The following is a 24,243-nucleotide window of genomic DNA, read 5'->3' as shown; positions in this document are numbered from 1 at the left end:
TGGTCAAATCCCTTTCTACCCTATTAAAAACTAAAACCCTTTAATGCTTTCTGTTCCTCTTAGGATAAAGAAAAATTTAAAAAGCTTACTATGTTTACAAGGCCCTCAAATGTCTAGCTTGTGCCTACCTTTTTACTCTCCCTTGGCATCACATCCCCCTGGCTCCCACACTTCAGCTACAGCAGCCTCCTTTCACAGAGTTCCTGTACTCTGCTCCCTCAGCCTGGGATGCATCCTCTAGCCTCTTCACTTGGTTATCTCCTATGTATTCTTTATAGCTCAGTTCATATGTACCAATCTTGCTCAGGTTTCCTTTGTTCCAATTTATCTGAGGACACAGCACATTTTAAACTCATAGATACCTAATATAGAAAGCAATGTAGTAGCATATTAATGACTAGATGCTAGTAAAGGATGTCAATAATCATGTATAATACAAAATGTTTACTTTTATTCTATAATGTTAAGTGACTCCACCTTGGTCTTAAATGGAATTCCATTAAGCTTTTGCTGAGACTTAAATAATGTTTTGTGAGATAAATAGCCTCTGCTAACTTGACTTTATTAAGGATTCAGTGAGGGCAACAACATTCACAATTGTGCTGTGAGGGAACAGGGACTTAGAGGTTTGGGGATTCTTAAAGCTCAGGAGAGGGAGCCTGAAGTCTGAGGGCTAGAATCAGCTTGTTGCTTAACTTACTGTCGGGAGAGCAGGTGCTAGGGAAACAGTCTACGTTCCCATGGCAAATGCGTTAATCCTTCTGAATTTTATGCTTAGCTTCTGATTGCTTTTTACTTGTGTCTGTAAGCAGCAGTTGATTTTTTGCCACTAAACCATGTTCCATAAAAGAAAACTCCAAAGTTCTGTTTTTAATGCCAGAAGAAAGGTAATTACCTAATAATATGTAGTACTCTATAAGCTTAGCACAGTGATTGGCATACCGTAGGCATAAAATAAACATTTGTTAAATGGATGAATAGCATAGAACAGAGAATAATCATATGTTACAGGCTGAAATGTGTTCCTCAAAATATGTTGAAGTCATAAGCAACAATACCTGTGCATGTAACCATACATGGAAATAGAGTCTTGGCTGATATGATTAGTTAAAGTAATATGGGGCTATACTGGATTAGGGTAGGACCTCAATCCAATATGACTCATGACTTATAAGAAGACGAAATTTGGGCACAGAGACGCACAGGGAATAATGCCATGTGAAGGTAAGGGAGAGACTGGAGTGGTGCGTCTAAAAGCCACATGATGCCAAGGACTTCAGGCAACCAGACACCCAGAGAGAAGCCTGGAACTGATTCTTCCTCAGAGCCTTCAGTAGAAACCAACTTTGACAAAAACTTCGATTTAGACTTCCGGCCTCCAGAACTGTGAGATAATACATTTCTATTGTTTCAGGCCACCATTTTATGATAGGTTCCTTTTACAGCAACCCCGGGAAACGAACACACTTGAAAAAATCTTGTTGGCTTACTGCATTCTAAAACAAGAATGTTTAGTTAAGTTTCCTCAGTAGTCAGATCCTTCTTTGTCATCAGTGCCTCCCTTGTGTCCATGGGGAAGAAATGGCAGGAATTAGAGCCTGCCCAGAAATTTTTTGAGATAATTCATAGTAACGAACCTATGCTAACCTTCAGAAAATCTTACCACTTATGTTTCAATAGCGACTTACTAATCAGTGAGTATGTTTGCTGATCTGTCCTTCTCTCCAGGGACATGGGGAAATTTGCCTTCTGCTATCTTCATCAGAGGTCAAGTCAAATCCAAGAACACCAAAATTATTTGTAACTCTTTATTATATCAGTAGATATAAAATTCAGTTATTATTTAAGACAATGGAAGAATAAGAAATCTCAAAGAGCTACTGCCGTATTTATATACTACTTCTATTTTAATATGATTTTGAAACATCTATTTTAACATGGACTGTCTCTGCCTTACCGCTGCATTAACTTCTTCCAGTATTTCACAGAGACCCCCGGCGCAACTGACAGGGCTTTGTCCCACTAGAATAGAAGGCAAAAAGAGCAGAAGCATATTTATTTCGGTTGCAATGTGCAATTCTTAAGACACTTAAAAAATAGATTCGTAGTTATAATACAGCATTTTTAGAGTTCTTGAGTCCTGATTTGGTAACTTCTGACTTCTTTTTGTTTTGTAATCTTAAAAAAAATCTTTAAATAGCACTAATTTTACCTCTCTCGATATAAAAGAGGCTGGGCATGATGGCTGATGCCTGTAAAGCCATTACTTTGGGAGCATGATGGGGAAGGATTGCTTGAGACCATCCTGGGCAACACAGTAAGACCCTAATCTCTACCAAATTTTTTTTTCTTAAAATTAGCCAGGTGTGGTGGTGCACAATTGTAGTTCTAGCTACTTGAGAGACTGAGGGGAGGGGATTACTTGAGCCCAGGGGTTTGAGGGCTCAGTAAGCTATAATCACATCACTGAGCTCCAGCCTGGGCAACAGAGTGAGACCTCATCTCAAAAAAAAAAAAAAAAAAAAAAAAAGTAAAGACTGTATTAACATGTTTAAACTCCAAGGACCCTCAGTTCTTTAGGGAAGGACTAAATGGCTGATTTTATCACTTACAAAAGTGTCTCAAACTTGATGGAGCTTGAAGAAGTTGAGAAAAATAATATTTATTGGTTATTGTTATCTTTTAATTTCATTTTCCACAAATTTTTGAAGTCTCTACATATTAAAATATTTTAAAATACGTAAAATTCTATTATTTAGGGAAAATCCAGTCCTAAACCTAGAGAGAAGGACAGAACGATGGAAGGAGAGACGGGGGGAGGGAGAGAAGGGAAGGGGAGAAAAGGAATAGAAACTACAATATGTGCTTTGAAAAATACAATGACTCATCTTCTAATACAACTCCAGAGTAATTTATTCTATGGTGTTCAAAATAATGCTAACATTTTTATTTCACTGCTGCTTATATTGAACAAATATACCACCTATTTTGATTTTGTTCCTTTCCTATTCATTTTAATAAATTTTATTTATTGTCATTTCTTAATTTAACTGATAATATGATACTTGTCTTCCTATTTAGAAATTAGACTTCTATTGAAGAAGCTCATTGTTTAATAAAGGCTGATTGTGAATTGTGACTGTTAGATGAAAATATAGGTTTCACTGAATTCCAGTCTAGAGTGGAACTGAGAAGAGAATTTTCTGAAATATCACTACATGCATCAAAATTTCATTTTAATTAAGGCTCTGCAAAGCATTAGGGTTCTACTGTAATTTTCACTAGGAAATTGGTAATTAACTAGAAAATAATGTTAAACTTTAAACAGGCAATTTTTAATACTACATATTTAAAATCATGTTACCTAAAAGGTATCTTAACATATAGTTTCAGGGGAAATCTGTCTCTAATGGAAGAAAGAAGTTGGAATGTAGATTAAATTAACTTTGAATTCACCAAACTCCTTTAATAGAAACATGTTTAATAAGCAAAAAAATTAAATGTTTACCTAACCTCACAGTATTACGCTTAAACAAAATTAAAAAAAATTCCTAAGGAAGTGATTATGAATGACTCTAAAGACACCCATATTTCTAACAACTTGCAGTTCTTTGGATTATTAAGTATATTCATGAACCTGCACAACAATAAAATTATTAAGTTTCACAAACAGATACCTGATTGAAACAGGAGTTGACTTAAAGACAGTTTAAATTACATTTAATCAAATATAAAACTCAGAAAGCTAAAGAATTACACTGTTCTACCAAAATTTACTAATTCCTTTCTCCCTGACTTTGGATAGATCTCTGCAGTAATGCTGCTTAGTGAAGTAACTTTTAGTTAAATATTTACTATTTAATAAGGAAAATTTTTATGTTGCTCCTAAATTAAATACTTTTAAATTTATAATGCCTTTCTGATAACATGTTTAAATGGCACATTTTATTATTTGGGGTCCAGCAGTAATTCAGTTTGTCTTGAAGTATATGGAAAGCAAAACGGTGAGCCAAATTTACGTTTGATTTATTTTAATGTAACCATATTGTTTAGTTTTACTTTACAAGCATTCTTAATGTCACTCTGTCACTACACAATGAACTAACTCAGACATTTTAAAAGACTATAAGCTATTAAATAAGTCCATTCTAACCTTCGTTTTGGTGAGGCAGGGAAAGGCAGAATTTTAATTGAACTAAAATGCATACAAAGAAAAGGGAAAGGTCCAGTAAGTTTACACAAACTGAATATGCCCATGTAGTCAACACCCAGGGTCAAGAAACAGAAGCCCCATGCTTCCATGTTCCACTGTAGTCACTACCCATCTACCAAAGGGTAGCAAAAGCATAAATTCATCCTAACCTTTTTGTAAAATCAGTTCTGTTGATTTAGTCCTCCACGGAACAATCAGGATGTGTCTTACGACCATCCTTTATTAGATGATACTCAGCAGAAACCCTTCTGGCCAGTGCAGGATTTAGTAATACTAAGTAGTATTAGCAAGGGGATTCTACTGTGAACAAATCAGCCAACATAGTTGTTTGTTTGTATGTTTGATTTTAAGAAGTTAAGATTCCAGCCTAGGGCAGTAGGTCTCAAACTTCAGCATGTAAGAGAATAACATGGAGGGCTTATAAAAACACAAGATGGCTGGACTCCATCCCTACAGTCTCTGATTCTGTAGGTCTGGGGCGAGGATGCATAGGGTTCCCCACTGATGCTAATGCTGCTGCCTGAAACACTCAGATAACTATTCTCCTAGAGTCTACACTTAATATCAGATTGGCAGAGAATCAATTAGGTCTGTAAAAAAAAAGCTTCTTTTTTTTTTTTTGAGATAGGGTCACTCTGTAGCCCAGGCTGGAGTGCAGTGCTATGATCATAGCTCACTGCAACCTCTGCTTCCTGGGCTCAAGTGATCCTCTCAGCCTCACAAGTAACTGGGATTACAAGTGCTCATCACCATGACTGTCTAATTTTTTGTGTTTCTTATAGAGGTAGGGTTTCCTATGTTGCCTAGACTAGTCTTGAACTCCTGAGCTCAAGTGATCCATCCACCTTGGTCTCCAAAGTGCTGAGCTTCACATTTTTAATACTTAAAATTGAGTGTATTCTTAGTATTTAGACTACTATGTTAAACTCATTAGTTTTATTTTAATGGCACATTACCTCTCCAAGTTCAACCATAAGTTCACAGTATCTCTGAATTTGTCCTAATCTCAAGTGGATTTCAGCAGCTTCCTTCAGTCTTTCCTCTTTAGTAGGCACACCAATACCACCACCAAATTTGGACATCTTGACTGTTGTTAGTTCTTGAGCTTCAGACTGGTTTAAAAAAGAAAATAGAAATTTGAAACTTTTGTCATATTTTGTTTTGTATGTGCCATAATAATTTGTTGTATATTTCAAAATAACTAAAAGAATGGAATTGAAATGTGCCTAACACACAAAAAAAGATAAATGCTTGAGGTGATGGATACCCCAATTACTCTGATTTGATCAATACTCATTGTATGCTTGTATGAAAATATCACATATACTCTATAAACTATTACGCATCCATAATTTAAAAACTTTTAAAATTGTTATTATTATTTTTTAAGACAGCGTCTTGGTCTGTTGCCAGGCTGAAGTGCAGTGGCACCATCTTGGCTCACTGCAACCTTCGTATCCCGGGTTCAAGCGATTCTCCTGCCTCAGCCTCTTGAGTAGCTGGGACTACAGTCACACGCCAACACACACAGCTAATTTTTATATTTTTAGTAGGGATGGGGTGTCATCATGTTGGTCAGAATCAGCCTCCCAAAGTGCTGGGATTACAAGCATGAGCCACCACATCTGGCCTAAAAACGTGTTTTACAAGAGTTCATAACAGATGATCAGATAACATTACATGAATACATATTTCAAAAGCATATAGCTCTGGAAAGTCAATATTTAAAAAGTATGTTTCTCTATAAAATATGATATTTTTATAAACATAGTATTTTGGAGTGTGTGTGGGCACAAGACGCAGGAGGGGAGAGACTGAATCCCATTGTCCTTAACCCTCTCCAGGTGTTGGTAGTTATACAGAACAGATTAAAAGGTAATGATAAAGTAATATGCAACAATACAGAGAGGCTGCCAATAAAAATAAAAAGTTACTGGCTTACTTTATTCAGCTCCTCTCCTATCAAATAGAGTTTGCAGTTACAGTCATTAGGTGTTTAGCCTGTGATGAAAGAAGCACTTCCTCTTGATGGAAAAAAAAAAAAAAAAAAAAAAAACTGCTCTTTATAAGCAGGAGATCCACATATCTGGCACAACTGTCTCCATGCTCTAATAGTTAACTATAGGTATTTCAGAAAATATATAAGCAAGTTTTTCTTTCTGGTCCTAGAATAGGTTTTGCTCTTAGTGCTACAGATTGCTCCAGGGGTGAGGTAACTACTAGATTTTACTGAAATTCATTAAGAGCTATAATATGATCATTTTTCATTTAACATATCCCAGAATAGCCTATTAGGCCCTTTGAGACTAAAATTAGAACAGTCCATATGTCATAATCATCTGCTAATAGGGGAAAGATAAAGCATTTCAAGGAGTTCCATGTGATCTTTAAAGAATTTCATGAGATTCAACCTATGATAAACATGATTGACTTAATCTGTTCTCAAGTAATTCACTTTTATGAGCGGTTCTATCAAAGATTTATCTCCTCAGTGTTCATTTACTTAAGTCTACTAATGTAATCATGCATACTTTTAAAATAATTTTTATATTACAATAGTGAAAAGGCAAAAAAATTTGCTTGGGTATGTCATATTTGCATACTTTACTCACTGTTCTAAATTTAATCAGATGTTTCAAATGCATTATTCCTTTGCAGTAGTTCTGAGGAAGTAAGCTATCATCCTGTCCTTTTATCACAGCAACCAAGTTCCATACATTGTCACTGCCACCTGGAGGCTAAAAAGTTGATAAAAAACAAATACGTAATAGTGAATTGAAAATCTCATAGCATTTTGCATCTTCAAAAATATTATAATGCAGGGATATCTAAATTTAAAAATTAACATAATATACATTATCTCATGTATTGTTTCTGATTTTACATTGGCTTTCTTATAGGGTACAGACTACGTTAAGAGGTACCCAATGAATTGGAATGGTACATGCAAATATGTGAACGACAACAGTTGTAATGATTCATTTTGGCTAAAGGGAAAATGTTCGCATTTAATTCCTGTAATACTTACGGATAAACATTCTGAAAACCATCTTAGTTTTTTCATTCGAGAATTACCAGTTAGTTTTTCTATTTCTTGTCTAATATCTCTTGACGCTTTACCACACAGTAGAGGAGGAGTGCCTGGTTCTATAGCATAATCTGAAAAACAGACATAATTCAGTGACAAAAAATTTCTCAGAAAACATGATTTACAAACTCTAATACATGTATATGTTCCATACCAGTGTTCCCAATAATTTCTTCCCAAGATCTGTCTGCCAAAATATTTATTTGTACAGGAGTGATTAAGGGTGTTAATGACCAGAGTCTCACTGTAGAATCACGGGAGCAAGAGGCCATAGTGAAGGGGCGACTGGGATGGCAGGTTAAACCTGATGAAAAAAAAAAAAAAACCTTATTTTAATTAAAGTGAACATTGAAAAATATTCTTTATTTATATGCAATGTACTTCATAAAACTTCTACAGAATTGAAGCTATGAAGAAATATTCTGAGGAACGGAAAGGTTTGCAGTCAACCTTCTATCTGAATTTAGTTAATTCAGGCGTCCCCGAACTTTTTACACAGGGAGCCAGTTCACTGTCCCTCAGACCGTTGGAGGGCCACCACATACTGTGCTCCTCTCACTGACCACCAATGAAAGAGATGCCCCTTCCTGAAGTGCGGCGGGGGGCCGGATAAATGGCCTCAGGGGGCCGTTATTGGCCAAAAATAATACAAGAATGCAATAAATTATTTTATATATTCTATATATATGAATACAAAATTGAGTAATTATTAGAGGCTGGGCATGTTGGCTCATGCCTGTGATCCTAGCAATTTGGGAGTCCAAGGCAGGTGGATTAGTTGAGCCCAGGAATTTGAGACCAGCCTGGGTAGCATGACAAAATACCATCTCTAGCAAAAATAAAGAAATTAGCTGGGTATGGTGGCATGTGCTTGTCATCCCAGCTATTTGGAAGGCTCTCTTAAGCCTGGGAGGAAAGGCTGAAGTGGGCTGTGTTTGCGCCACTGTACACCACCCTGAGCGACAGAGCCAGAGTGAGACTGACAGAGAGAAAGAAAGAAAAGAATGAAAGAGAGAGAGAGAGAAAGAGAAAGAAAAAGAAAAAAGAAAAAAATTATCAGAAAGCAAATGGTCACGGTGAAAATGTTAAAATTGTATTTTGCGTGGTTAAGCAGCAAAAAGTATGCTACAAAACAGACAATATACATAGTATCTATGACTTAATGGATGGGCAGATGAAGAGTTGGGGACCTTTCAATGCAAATATCAACAAATATGTTTCTCTCCCACACTCAGTCCCACATTGCCTTGGCTAAACGGCCATTGTGGTCAAGCACATGGATCTGATTCTGATCTAGATTGAGGTTACACTTTCTCTAAGAAATCATTTTTGCTTTCTTAATCCACCCATTTACTCTCATCAAGGTTTAAGAATGAGAATAAATACCAACAAGAATGAGAGTGAAATAATGTGCAAATGGTAAGTAATCTGATTTTCCATACTCACATCAATTATATTTAGAAACTTGGGATTATATTAAAAATATATTGTACTAAACATCCAAGAATAGAGGAATGGTTAAGTAAGCGGTATCTACCTTATTACTGATTTCCTGTTCTACAACTTACCTCTGGAGTGATGTTAAAGAAAGGGAAAAAAACCTAAGCCATATATGCCCATTGGAATACGTGCGTATTGTGTGTGTTTGTGTGTACACAGAAACACGGACACACCTGCAGACAGGAGGGAAAAGACACCACAGTGCTAACAATAGTCATCTTCTGATAATTTTTCTTGGCTCTCTCTTCTTTCTATTCTGGTGTTATAATAATTAACATGTATATTTTCTAATGAGAAAAATGTTATTGTAAAATGAAACACCATATAACTTCTTCAAAAATACTGTATTCCTCAGAAATTATAAGCATAATTAGTATGTCAATATAACAAAAACACGAAAGAATAAGAGACACTTTACCATACACATCTGCACCATGATCGTACACAGTATCCAAACAAGTTCCTTCTCGTGTGTCCCATACTTTTATAGTATAGTCCCAGCTGCCAGATACTAGCAGATATGGAATCTCAGTGTTCCACATTAATCCCCTCACAGGTGCAGTGTGTCCACTAAGAATACTTATGCACGCATCTTGAGTATAATCCCAGATTCGAACAGTACTGAAACAGAATATTATGGATGTAATAACATTCAAGTTATAATGTATCTAGAGTATTAACAAATACTTCATAGAGCACAATAATTACTTATTAGCATATCTAGAAACATTTTATATTTCAAGATATAAGGTTCTCTTCATTTTAATTGAAAAAATAATAATTGTATATATTTATGAGTAAATGTGATCTTTTGATACATGCTTACAATGCAGAACAATTAAATCAAGCAAATGAACAAATTCATCCCCTCACGTACTTTTCTTTACAGTAGATGGAAATGAATATTTAACTAGGCTAGTGCTAGCTTATTTAAACATATTTGCTTTCTTGACTTTTACTCTTCATTTCTTCCTGGTAGTAAATATATTATTTCACAGTTTTTATGTGAATAAAATTGCTTTGTTAAAATGAAATATCAAAAACAGATATAACCAAAGAGGAAAAAATAAGACTAATAATACAGATGCAATAACTTAAGATATTAAGATTATTTGTAAATAATAAAAGCATAAAATGTATGATAATGGGTATTATTTAAAATGTCACTTCATATTTATGTTTAATCAATACAGCAAATCATTCCTTCTTTTTTTTTGTCAGTGATATAAGTTGCTCGGTCAGTGTAGAATAAATCTCAGATCAAGTTACAAATTTAAATATAACTGGATTCATGAAATTACATTTGTACAATTACATTCAGTAACATTTGTACAATCAGTAGATTGTACAAATGTTACTGAAACTAAAATTTGAACTCACAATTTAAGACCTCCAAATGCTAATTTTGCTTAGATGATTCACAATATTTTTTTAGTCACAGATACATGCCAAACTGACAAGAAAATAGTGGTACTTCAAAAGTATTACTATTTTGCACTATATAGGAGATAAATTATATATTCTTATGTCTTATGGCATATCCCTTTCTGCTTTATATTAAAAAAATTCATTTCAGCCAGGAGTGATGGCTCACGCTTGTAATCCCAGCACTTTGAGAGGCTGAGGTCAGTGGATCATGAGGTCAAGATACAGAGACCATCCTGGCCAACAAGGTGAAACCCTGTCTCTACTAAAAGCACAAAATTAGCTGGGTTTGTGGGTGTGTGCCTGTAGTCCCAGCTACTCGGGAGGCTGAGACAGGAGACTAGCTTGAACCCAGGAGGAAGAGGTTGCAATGAGCTGTGATCACGCCACTGCACTCCAGCCTGGTGACAGAGCAAGACTCTGTGTCAAAAAAACAAACAAACAAACAAACAAAAAAAAACAAAAAAAGGTTTCATTTCTTCTTTGTATCAAATAATTTAATGTTATTGTAGAGGCCACTAGAACAGGTGTCTTTCCTTTTATGAAATGTTCAGTAGTTAGGCTTTGAAGTCTCAAGACATGTTTCTTGGTCAAACCTAAGAAAGGCTTTTATACGACCCACTGCAAATAAGGAGTGCCTGAGGCCTTCCAGGCTGAAGCACAGCATCTGAGAGTTCTGCCATGAGTACAGTAGTATAACTGGTTTTCCTACCATTCTGACTTATTTCAAATCATACCCTGCAAAAATCTCATAATTACTTCGCTTATTAAATTTGGATTTATGCCGAAAATTCAATGACAATGCTTAATCATTCAGTACTAAATCTGTAGTTTCATGTACTATGACTTTTACTTGCATAAAGATTTGTCTTGCCTAAATTTATTCCATCTTCAAATAGTAATTAAACTATAGTATATAAATCTATCTTGTTTGAATATAGAAAAAGGCAAATTTCAGAAACTCTCACAGATCCAGAAAAATGTTAAAACATTCTTATTCCTAAGATATCTCTTCTTCATCCTAAAGTTATGATCAGCTTTTACTCTATTCTTGATGAAAGCACAGTAAAGCTGTTTTCCATATTAACATAAGAATAGTATTAACAACAAACTGTTCTGTCTATTTATTTGCTTCAGATTTATTCTATTCCCTGGAAGATCCTTTTAAAATTTTTGTTTTTATTAATTTTCTTGTTAATAGGCTAGAAATATACAAAATAAATAAGGAAACAAAAATGTATATAATGATATTATAAGCATGATATAATTTAATTTAGTTTGGATTAAATGCAATTAGGTACTTGTCAACTACATATTTCTAATATTTCCATATATATGCCAGGTGTGGTAGCTCATGCCTATAATCCCAGCACTTTGGGAAGTCAAGGTGGGCAGATCACCTGAGGTCAGGAGTGAAAGACCAGCCTGGACAACATGGCAAAACCCTGTCCCTACTAACAATACAAAAATTAGCCAGGTATGGTGGTGCATGCCTGTAATGCCAGCTACTTGGGAGGCTGAGGCAGGAAAATCACTTGAACCTGGGAGGTGGAGGTTGCAGTAAGCCAAGATCACAGCACTACATTCAAGCCTGGGTGACAGAGAGAGACTCTGTCTAAAGAAAAAAAAAAAAAAAAAATATATATATATATATATATATATATATATATATATATATTTCAACATATAATTTGATCCTATAAATATGTACATTTCTAGGCAAATATAAGCTTGTGATTTTAAGGATTAAAAAATTAGAATCCAAAAATACATACCCATCATCAGAACCACTGCAAAGAATTCCCTCCCTCAGAGGAGACCATTTAACGTGAAACACTTTTGCTGTATGCCCACTAAATACTTTCAGTGGTTGATCTGAGCTGGTGGCTACATAATAAACACGAACATTTGTGTCTTCACAGCCAGTGGCTATCATGTCTCTGAAATACCATAAATGGAACATTGACATAGAATAAATATGATATATATTACTAATTAAAGGTATATAATATTTTTCGTTTCTAAAAGTAGAATTTTTGCTTCCTTAGTAAAGTTAGACTAAAAACTTACATATGTAAAAAAATCATGTATAATCACACTACTGCTCATTTACAGAAACTGCGCCAGTAGGAAAAGGGTTTCTTTCTGTGTTTTCTTTTAATTGGTTGAATTTTTATTTCATTTATTTTAGGTCAGAGTTAATGGTATTTCTGTTTCTATAAGTTCTTTTTCAATATGTCCAGACTCATAATTTTCCAAATTTTTCTTAAATTTTACATTTTGCAACACTTAGGTCTGAAGAAGCATCTCAAATGGTGAATGATGACATTTGCTTTCTTCCTGGTAGACAAATTATTATTATATGCCCTAGCCCATTTGTTAGGTTTTTTTTTTTTTTTTTTTTTTTTTTTGTGGCATGGGTAGAAACAACAATATTCTCACTGGAAGTTTTTTGGAAAAGCTCCCTGGAGACCAGGGTGGCCTCTTCGGACAGTAAGTCACAGTCCAGGTTTCCAATCCTTTTTGATGGCTTCCCTTCTTTAAGATGCTTCAACTATTTGGCACAACTGTGGATCCCCCGGAAATAGAATAAGATCTTTTCATGTTCTTTGCTCATTGTTTTCACAATAGTGAGAATAAGCTAAGCAGCTACTTGTACCTTCGTGGTCAAACTGGGAATCCTGCTAGGAAAGGAATTATGAGTACCAGGCAGATCTGCGGAAATCAAAGGCCTGCCAGAATAGTCTACTTGAGGAACACCTCCTCGAACCATCACATAAACAGTCTCCACATGCTAAACATACAGAAAGGCAGTTACATACTCTGCATCCTAACTGTCATCAAAACCCTTTCAAAACTTCAAACTGTTGATTTTGTCACCTGAGTTATAATGCTTATATTTATTTAAGCCCATATGTAGAAATACACCAGTTTGCAAACTGGCATGCCAATCTGTAAATGTGCAGATTACAGCTTCTCAAGGCCCACTGATAAACAAGATAGTTTCTACATTGGGGAAAATATATTTTGCATATATATATATATATATTTTCATATATATATATATATATATATATACATGTGTATATTTTTATATATATGCGTATGCAAATACCTAAAGTCTTAGAAATGATATCATAGTCATTAAAATAATACGCATAACGATACCTAAATTATACAGTCAGAGATACCCCAGAAATAAACTTTGGAAATGTTCAAGGTTCACTTACCTACTGAGTTGATAAGTAGAATATGAATACAGCAATTAAAACATTTTAAAAGGTTTTGAAAATTAAAAATGAAGTTTATTAGGTATGCTTGCTAGGAAGCATAATAGTTAAATATAAAGGACTTCCAGTATCATTTGAAAAGAAAGCTTTCTTGACTAACTAAACATATTATACAAATAGCTAAATTATATTTATTACCTCTATAAAACAGAGAAATAGGAATGTGGAACTGTTTATTAGTCTATTTACTGGCATATTTAACAAATATTTATTGAACATCTACTTTTTTCAAGGCACAGTGAGGGTCAGCAACTCAGTGTTTTGCTAAGAATACACTGTTTAACACAGAGAAGAGTTAGTGATCTCAGAAGGCTTACATTTCAGAGGATGAAACAGCCAAAATGCAACCAGGCAACAAATAAAATTTAATTTTATTATATTAAGTGCTCCAAAGGCAAATGATATGGGAGACTCACTTCATATGGGGGTCAAGGAATACTTTTCTGTGTTTTTTGAGCTGAAAGCCGAAAGATGGGTAGCAGTTATTTATGTCCCACCTAGGTAGGGCATGTGGTGTAGGGTGGGAAGTAGAATCCTGGGTAAAAGGGACCAGAACAAGTGAAAGCCTTGGGATGCAAATCAGATAGCTAGTTCAATAAACTGAAAGCCAGTGTATTGGATGCAAGGAGCAAGGGAAAGAAGGCAAGGCTGGGAATGAGATTAATAAAATAGGAAAAAGATTATTCAGGGATTTTCTTGTAGTGCTTGCTAAGAGTCTTCATTTCATCCTGCAGTTAATGGGAAAGTATTGAAAGATTTAAGCAGTAGAATGCTGTGCTCAACTCTTATGTTTTAAATGTTCATTCTTACTGCAACATGGAGAAGTGGGCTAGGGAGAGAGGAGGTGATAATAAAGGGCATAAACTGTAGAAGTGACTTAGAAAGTTTCTGCAGGTTTAGTGGGAGGTCGATGGTTAGAAAAAAAGAGTATTTATAATTTTTTTCTTTTGCTTTTTTAAAATTTGAAACAGGGTCTGGCTTTATTACCCAGGCTGCAATGCAGTGGCACAATCATAGTTTACTGCAGCCTCGACCTCCTGGGCTCAAGACATCCTCCCACCTTAGCCTCCTGAGGAGTTGTGACTACAAGTGTGCCCCACTAGTCTGACTAATTTTTTCATTTTTTTTTTTTTTAAAGAGATGAAGTCTCACTATGTTGCCCAGCCTGGTGTTGAAACTCCTGAGCTTAAGTGACCCTCTAGCCTCAGCCTCCCAAGTGCTAGAATTAGAGGCGTGAGCCACCACACTCAGCCAAGAAGAATATTTAGAGGGAGAAAATGACAGGACTTAGTGGCTGATTGAAAATGAAAACTGAGACAGAAAAAAGGTATGAAAGAAAAGGCTAAGCATTCTAACTTTAGGAGTTTTCCTTGTTAGCAATATTGGCCACTGAGATAGGAAATACTGGGGATAAGCTGATAGTGAGCTTATTTTGCATATAACCTTAACAGTGTGTAAGGCCGGGTGCGGTGGCTCACGCTTGCAATCCCTGTACTTTGGGAGGCCGAAGCAGGCAGATTACCTGAGGTCTGGAGTTTGAGACCAGCCTGACCAACATGGAGAAAACCTGTCTCTACTAAAAATACAAAATTAGCCGGGCATGTTGGTGTATGCCTGTAATCCCAGCTACTCAGGAAGCTGAGGCAGGAGAATCGCTTGAACCCAGGAGGTGGAAGTTCTGGTGAGCTGAGATTGCGTCATCGCACTCCAGCCTGGGCAACAAGAGTGAAACTCTGTCTCAAACACGAAAACAAAAAACAGCGTATTACACATTCTTCTACACTAACTGAAGGAAATACAGGTCCATCATTTTGTAAAACATGTGATTTGACTAGAACACAGGTAGAATTAGGTTTCAGTACCTTAATCTATATTTCCCACATTTATTATAAAGTAACATAATTCACACTGTTTTTGACAATCTCTTAAATTAAGTTTGAATTTTTAGATATATTTTATATGCCATTAAAAGAGGCTTGAAACACAATATTCTAGGAAATGCAATGAGTAAAAGGTCTAATTTTAGTGATTTGACTTGGACTTAATTTTGAATCTAAGCTGATTTTTACACGATAAACACTTGGCTGTTAAACAAGATACACCTTTCAAAACCAGGCACTTAAGTTCCATATCCTGGGAAATGACCCAGCACCAGAGGCCTTGGCATCAGATGGCAGACAATGCAAAGTCCGTCGCGGAACACTACCATTGCACAGATTCCTACATGAGATTAAAGGAAGGGCCACATTTCTGTGATGGAAGCCTTACATGTGACAGACTCATTTCCATTATTCATTAGTTAGCATTATGTATTTTTCCTATTAGAACGTTTTTTTTGAGAATAGGAAATCAGTATTTGTAAATCATGTAAAAACTTCATGGAATAAAAATAACTGAAATAAAAATAACTAAAATAAATGAGCAATTACAAGGCTACTTCTCAATTGCTAGACAAAAAGATATTGTATAAATAGAGTGATAAATATCACCTATGGAAATAGCAATAAACTTTATGGTCATTTAAAATTTCTAAAATATAGTTATTATTTATTTTAGAATAAAATACTTACTTATTGTTTTGGCTCCAGTCACAACCAAACACGGCAGCTGGATGCTTATATTTGTGTAGCACTTTACCATCAATTGTTCGAATGATACTAGAATTAGTTATAATATGTTAATACAACAACATTCTAAATGCATTACTAAAGGAAATAAAGTCAGAATTATAAATTTTAAGTAGAAATATTCCAGGACCGAGATCTTGTCTATAAAGCACAAGGAACATTTGAACGTATTGTATAAATATTACGGATTACGAGTATATTTGCATCACATAATATTAATTATGGTAACCTATAATTAATAGAAGGTGGTAAATTTTGATTTAAACACTATTTTCTTGGCCAGGCACAGTGGCTCATGCCTATAATCCAGCACTTTGGGAAGCCAGGGAAGGTGGATCACTTGAGGTCAGGAGTTCAAGACTAGCTTGGCCAACATGGTGAAACCTCATCTCTTCCAAAAAATACAAAAAAAGTAGACAGGCATGGTGGTGCACACCTGTGGTCCCAGCTACTCAGGAGGCTGAGGCAGGAGAATCACTGAACCCAGGAGGTGGAGGTTGCAGTGAGCTGAGATTGCCCCACTTCACTCCAGCCTGAGCAATGGAAAAACAACAAAAAAAAAAACCCTATTTTCTTACGGAATTTTTTAGTTGAGGAAAATACAGTCCAATGCATTTTAAAACAGTGATATATACATTAGATTTTAAATTCAAAATGAGGTAATTTAAAATTTATAGTGTTTAAAACAACTATTTATAAAGTTGGTATTATGTGCCATTACACCAAGGCTAAGACATTAAATTATAACTTTTCACTGTACATTCTCAGTAATATAACTAAAATTCAGAGATGATCCCCCACCCCCTGCCATCAGAAAAGGATTCTATATAATTCAATTGCAAAAGTAAAAGCTCTATTATCATACTCTATTACTACCACAATGCAAAAGCTATTGATTCAATTAAAAAAAGTGTGTACTAATTAACATACTATGAAGTTTTAGAAGTGTTTGGAAAAGACCACCTTAAATGTTATTAGGCCCACCAAAACTTTTGAGGTTAATAGGCAGTGGTAGTGACTTGTGCTTACAGATGTTTAGTCACTGAATGTGGTATTTGTCAAATAAATAATGTCCTGAAATACATGGTAAAACAAATTTTGTATCAAAAAAAAAAAAAAAAAAAAAAAAAACAAGCTCTCAGGCACTTTCGTATTTTGGTATCTACCAATTAGCACATAGTTCCTTTCAAGGAAAAAAATCACTAATATTGTTGTTTCTGAACATTTTAACTTCTTGGTAAGGAGCTTTGCTTTCCATAACTACTATCTTTTCTACTGAAATTAAAAAGTGAGGATGAGAAGACTGGAGTGGGTTTAGCAAAACCTAACAACTTCTGTATTCTCAAGAACTGTCAGTGTCTGTACCACCCATCCACCTATCAAAGATGACCATACCCATAGCTACAGAGGGGGAGCATCTGAAGTTTTTTAAACCAAGGCATTTTTTCCTTACATATTTTTACTTGGAACCTTACTTATTTCTGGGACTTAAAAGAATCAAGAAAGCACATACTTCTAAAATATAGAGTCAGTGAAGTTATTTCCTAACAAAAGGCATTTCCCACATGTGTGACCTTATGTCTCTTTGCAAAGGCTTTTTATCCCTTTATGAATAATAGCATCTACAAAACTATAAACAAGTTTCTACAGCACTTTACATCTGTTAAGTCACCTGTAAAACGGAAATACTACTCCCCAAACAATGTGATGATAATTATTAAGACTTTGTAAAAAGTCCTTAAAGTTTCTTTGAGGTAAAGAAAGAGTTTTTTCCTAATAATTCAAGTAGTATTTTCATTTAGAGAGCAACGAATGGCTCATTAAAAAAAATTCAAATACCCTTGCCTTGTTATTTATTAATGAAACACCACAGCAATGTAGTATGTGCCTATATGGGCTTAAAAACAATGCTGATAGTTGGTAGAGCTGTACAAATGTAATCTCATTGATACACAATTGGAATGATCAAACGTGTGCTTTACAAACAGTGTAATTTCATATCACATACCATACATAGGACTTACCAGAAACCATCATTGCTGCAGGTTGCTATTCTTTTAGAATCTTTATGACTCCAGGCAATGCAGAATATTCCATTTGTTCCATGCTTCAAAAAATGTAAAATACCTATCAATAAGAAATAATTCACCCCTTTTTTCTCTTATTTATTTACTTCTTCTAATTATTACTTTTCTATTAGGAACGTGCTTTCGATGATACTAACAGAGACATTACTGTTAATATGCTTTCAGAATGTCTAAAGCTGTCACAATTTAAAAGTATTTTAAGATATTAATCCATTGTTTTAAGACGTAAATCAGGTGGCTCCATTTCTTTCTGTTGGATACCAGGTAAAGAGTCAAAATATCCTTAAGTTATCTGTAGAATTAAATTTTGCTTTTCTGAGAAATGCTGAGTGTATGATAAATTATACTGTTTGCTAAGAACAGTGGCAAGGAAAACTGAGCCAGCACCCCCCTCCCCCTGCACCAAGCAGAAAACTGCTCAAGACGTTCTAAAGTAGCAAAATAATATATGTATATCATACACCAGTTAAAAACAATTCTTTAAGCATGGGATATGTGACCCTGCCCCCGTGGCTCCCTCGTGGAGAATACTTCCTAGTTTGTGCTTGATCAGTGGTAAGGAGGCATCAGCTGTTTGCCTAGTTTATCTTTGGTCTAGGAGAAAACACAGAACGCCTGTTAATAATAATCACCTGTTCAGAGAGAATAAATACTTGGGTCAGAGTCTGTTCCAGGCTCTGGGCCTGGAATGCTGTTGGCCCCTGAGGCTGTCAGCTCAGAAGGCTGTTGGCCCCTGGATGGTCCCACTTCCCTGTTCTATCTGGATGTCTGCTTCTTAATTCCCTCAGTGCCACCTGCGTGGGGGTCTAGACGGCCGAGCTGTTCTCAGTACTGCTTAATGCCTTCTCCCGTTAATACAAGTATGGTGATGAAAAGTTATCTATCTGCTTCCAAACACAGTGCTACTTCAACCACAGTATAAGAAATGTTGGAAGCAGATATTATTGGTTGTTTCTCCAAGTTTCAAAGTTTTATTTTTATTAAAAAATCAGAATAGAGTTAATGTTATCCCTATAATAAATCACTTTATATTTGTTTCATCCTCTGCTTTCTAGGAGTGAGAAAGGGCCAGGGTGTATAATTGTAGCTGGAGTTATAATTATTTTTAAAACTGCAAGTAATCTATTACACATGAGAGTCATTCATCAACTGTGTGATAGGCAAATAAAAATTGTAATCAACACATTTCTAAATTTTAAGTAAAAACATTTCTACTTTATATAGTACTTAAACTGTGGCTTCCATTAAGGGGAAACTACAGTGACTTTTATCTTACATCTTAAAGTTGCTGTGCAAATACAGTTTTAATTTCTTAAATTTCCGGTTTGCTGGTTTTACCTGTTTGGAGATCAAAGAGGGTAGGCTTATGCAGGCAGATTTAAAAATGGGATTAGTTGCTTCATTCTGTTTATGGGGTAGAGGCTTTCTGTCAGCTTCATTTATCCCCATGAAAATTGCATTTATGGCTCTCTACTATCCTGTACTTCTTTTTGTGGAACACATGTGGCTTAGTTAACTAAGGCTCGCATTGTTAATTTTTCCCTTAATTATGTCAAAGGATTTCAGCAATTCTGATAGTGGTCTTAACTATGCTAGTAAATGTTGGGAAAGACATAAAGAAATAAGACATGTCCTTGATACTAAAATGCTGGGTTTCTAGAATCAGACTGGAAGTGTTTAAGTGCTAGTGGGCAGATATGTGAGATTCCAAGCTGCCAAGATGCCATAAGAGGAAATCAACAGATCTAATAAGTAAAGACATACAATTTATGAATCTAGGCCAGATGTTTCATTTTTAGGCTATCACTTCTTATAATCCACTATTTATTACGGGATAAATTGTTGTTTTGGTGATGGAAGGGAAGGCAGGTTGAGACATTGCTAAATTGAAAGGGTATCGTGTTGTATATAGAGAAAGGGAAGGAAGTAGCTTTTATAATTCCTTGTCAAAGTTCCTTTTTTTCTTCTTTTTTTTTAGATGGAGTCTCACTCTGTTGCCCAGGCTGAAGTGCAGTGGCATGATCTCTGCTCACCACAGCCTCCGTCTCCCAGGTTCAAGCAATTCTCCTGCCTCCCTAGTAGCTGAGACTATGGACATGTGCCACCATGCCTGGCTAATTTTTGTACTTTTATTGGAGACAGGGTTTCACTATATTGGCCAGGCTGGTCTCGAACTTCTGACCTTGTGATCCGCTTGCCTAGGCCTCCCAAAGTGCTGGGATTATAAGCATGAGCCACTGCACCCAGCCAAAGTTTCCTTTTTTTGAGTGCAAAATTGCTTACAGTAGTTTGTAAAGTTTTCCTAAAACCCTGCATTTGCTACACTACTGTAAGTAGTGGTAGAGCAAGACTACTAAGGAGCATCTTAAAAGGGATAATATTGTTTTGTGTAAATGTTTTTAAAACCAAAAACATATCAGAAATTTTCTAGGAAATTATATATTTAATAACAAGAGTAATCATCTAAAATAAATGAAATCTCAAGACAGTGACAATCTTGGATCACTTCCGCCAATTCATACCTAATATTTTGTAATCAGATCATACATATTTTTCAAATATTAATGGAACTCAGTAAAATATAGGATGACAATATAACTCCAAGCCAAAGGAGAAATAAAATCTGTGACACTAAAAATATAAGAGAGTGGCCGGGCGCGGTGGCTCAAGCCTGTGATCCCAGCACTTTGGGAGGCCGAGGCGGGTGGATCACGAGGTCGAGAGATCGAGACCAACCTGGTCAACACGGTGAAACCCCGTCTCTACTAAAAATACAAAAAATTAGCTGGGCATGGTGGTGCATGCCTATAATCCCAGCTACTCAGGAGGCTGAGGCAGGAGAATTGCCTGAGCCAGGAGGCGGAGGTTGCGGTGAGCTGAGATCGCGCCATTGCACTCCAGCCTGGGTAACAAGAGCGAGACTCTGTCTCAAAAAAAAAAAAAAAAAAAAAAAAAAAAATATGTAAGAGAGCAGGTTTTAAGGCTTTCATGGAATAACAGAATTTGAAAACTGGAAGAAAATCTAAGAAACTATATCAACCACCTTCATCACTTTTTAGATGAAGAAACAGGTTCAGGCCAATAAAATGATTGTCCTTATACCAAAAGCTAATTAATAACAGAATCAGGACTATAATTTGGGACTTTCTCTAAGTTTACTCTTCTTCCTATTATTTAGTATTTGCATAGATTTTGTGGAGGATAATTCAAAAATTCCTTTGACTCTCTAACGCAACTTTAGGTAACTCAGCTACAGTTTTCAGAATTCATTTTAGTATGTGAATATCCTCTAGGATTTTCTTCTAATTGACAGAACACACATACCACCTGATTGTTAACTTTTATTATATTAAGAAATAAAAATATTTACAAAATATTTATATTATTCAGTAGAAATAAATACATCTTACCTCATTAAATCGTTGTATAATTTTGCCTTTTTGAACATTCCAAATAAAAGCACCATTTCGGGAAGTTCCCCCAGCAATACAATTTAAACCACCTTAGGGAACAATTTGTTAGACATTATACTAAATGTTTGCCACATAGGTAATTCTTTTCAAAAATATAATTTGTGAAAATGTAAGAATTGAGATTTGTAAACCAGTTCTTTAATTTTTTTGTAATGGAAATTATTAAATGTACAAAAATATAGATAAAATAATAAAATTAATGTATCCATTATCTGGCTTCAATAATTATCAAAATATAGTCAATCTTGTTTTGCCTATAGCATCTGCTGAATTTCTTTGGAGCAAATCTCTGAAGTCATATTATTTCAACCATAAATACTTCAGTATGCATGTCTAAAAGACAGGGATTCTTTTATAGATTAAGACCAAATTATCATGAAGATTAACAATAATTCCTCAATATTATTATATGTTCAGTCAGTATTCACATTGCCATGATTATCTAGCAGTATTTTAATGGTTATGAAAGTATTTCTGTAAACAGATCACATGAAAAATATAGTTTCTCTATAAAAAACATAATAAATGCTTTCTGGATTTAGGAAATAAAAAATGTCTGTGAAAATAAAACTACTGCTAAGTGAGTAGATGGTCAAGGAGTTAAGTAAGTGCCCTTTGCAAGACAGTGAAAGCAGAAGTTTTCTGCATCAGAAGAAAAGAGCAGCTGTCATCTGCCATCTAGGAAGAAAAATACGAAGAAACTACTTTCTGATAAATTATTATACACACTAAAAAATGTTCTCATCATATTTCTAACATTTTTATTCTGCTCCCCTTTCGGGGTTCTTAAATTATTGGGGATATGTTTCCAAATTATTTGCACCTTTTTTTTTCTTTTCATTTGATGTCTATGCTAAGATACAGAGGAAATTATGTAATCATCTATATCTTACTATATTTCCATCCTTGTCAACCCTCATTTTAAGTATCATCCCCACTTACCTCAAAATCATGATTCACAAGTACTCACATAACAGAAAATGACAGAATTTCCATTTTCTAACATTTTTACTTTCTTGATGCAAATTCTCAATGTAGAGAGTGAACACGTGCTATAAGTCAGATTAGACCTGTGTTTTTATATAGTTTTTATAGTCACAATTTTTATTTATGCTTTATGTTTCAGATAAATATTTTTGTAGGATGAAGAGTATTGCTCTAGTGCAAGGTGACCGCACTGGCTGGTCCAATTCCTCTATTGCTAGTCAAGGTAACCTCCTGTGGGGGTGCATACTGCAATAATCAAGAGAAAGGCTCAGGTATGTTCTGCTTAAAGGACAAACACTGTCATTAAGAGTTGTAAGTAAAACCTTTTTCTCCTCATTGTAGGATATGAAGAATACAAAAAACAGTGGTCCTTAACCTTTTTTCTATCATGAAACTCTTTGAAAATCTGAGTACTATGATACTCTGTGACAGATATATATATATATATATATATATATATATATATATATATATATCTCACACACACACATACACTAAAAATTATTGATAAAATTCCAAGAGATTTTCATACTCTCTGACAAAATATAAAAGCCTAAAAGCCTTGGGGGCTCATATATTCAAAATTAAAAATCTCTGTGTAGAAAGAAATAATTTTTAAAATAACGATGAGCTATATCCTCATTACCAATTCAGTGGTTACTGAATTAATATATTACTATTAGGCCAAATAAGTAAACCATTACATGTACTTTATAAAATAAAAAATTCATTTAGGTGTGCAAAATTATGTGTTATAGGGAAATAATGTTTTGGGAGAAAATGTCAGAGGTTTCATAGGATATCTCTCTTTTATATGTACAGCAAGGTATAACGTGGCATCCAAGATCAAAGATAAGATCTTATTTTAGCATAAACATTCTTCAATATTTCAAAGCTGGAATTAATATAGAACTATACAGTTACAAGTAAACTGCTACTTGATATATAATCATAAATATGATTTACATTAAAAATTTCCAGAAAACTTCTATCATGTAAATTGTATTATACTGTTAAAGGCATAGCTAAAAAAATACAACTGATATTAGATGGGTAAAGATAATCCTGGTTTACTGTGTTTTTTTCTATATGACTTGTTATACAGAGGAAACCAGAAATCAAAGTGCCTCTGCAGAGAGACTATTCTTAAACTTCACAAAAAGAGAATTGACAAACATGTTCATACTAATTTGCTGTACATTCAGGTTTTAGAACAAGAGGACATCAAGAGGAAGAAAGTAACTCAAATTAAAAATAAAACTTTAAAAAGCCATTTAATTGCATTCCCAATTTCAATAAAATATCTCTTACCTGGAGCCCATGAAAGGGAATAAATAACACCTTCATTACCCGGGGATGTGTACACTGCTGTTAAGGTGTTTATATCCCACACTTTTATCGTGCCATCAAATGAAGCTGTTGCTAAAAGATTAGGATCATCAGGTTTGAATTTGCAGTCAAAGATAGTTTCCACATGTCCCTAGCAATGTGGCATAAAAAAGTCATAATTATTGAGAAAAATTTACATTACTAATAGATGAACCACAATGTAT

The 24,243-nt window shown here is 34.8% G+C and overlaps 1 protein-coding gene across 5 annotated transcripts in view; it reads right to left on the bottom strand.

Annotated features, from left to right (window-relative positions):
• WDR17 (WD repeat domain 17) overlaps positions 1-24,243 on the bottom strand; it is a 116,524-nt gene that overhangs the window by 26,479 nt on the left and 65,802 nt on the right. For all 5 annotated transcript variants that reach the window (XM_039468608.2, XM_039468609.2, XM_039468610.2 and 2 more), the window contains 11 exons: positions 24,002-24,170; positions 21,641-21,732; positions 18,168-18,250; positions 16,087-16,173; positions 12,002-12,166; positions 9,220-9,422; positions 7,456-7,605; positions 7,242-7,372; positions 6,826-6,951; positions 5,170-5,325; positions 1,958-2,022 (listed from right to left, as the gene is read on the bottom strand). In XM_039468608.2, the coding sequence (XP_039324542.1) occupies positions 1,958-2,022; positions 5,170-5,325; positions 6,826-6,951; positions 7,242-7,372; positions 7,456-7,605; positions 9,220-9,422; positions 12,002-12,166; positions 16,087-16,173; positions 18,168-18,250; positions 21,641-21,732; positions 24,002-24,170 (1,427 nt within the window). The remainder of the gene's footprint in view (positions 1-1,957; positions 2,023-5,169; positions 5,326-6,825; positions 6,952-7,241; positions 7,373-7,455; positions 7,606-9,219; positions 9,423-12,001; positions 12,167-16,086; positions 16,174-18,167; positions 18,251-21,640; positions 21,733-24,001; positions 24,171-24,243) is intronic.

Source organism: Saimiri boliviensis, chromosome 3 (assembly GCF_048565385.1).
Source record: "Saimiri boliviensis isolate mSaiBol1 chromosome 3, mSaiBol1.pri, whole genome shotgun sequence".
Taxonomy (NCBI): Eukaryota; Metazoa; Chordata; class Mammalia; order Primates; family Cebidae; genus Saimiri; species Saimiri boliviensis.
The sequence above is the reverse complement of the archived record's forward strand: the minus strand, read 5'-3'. Positions and strand labels throughout refer to the sequence as shown.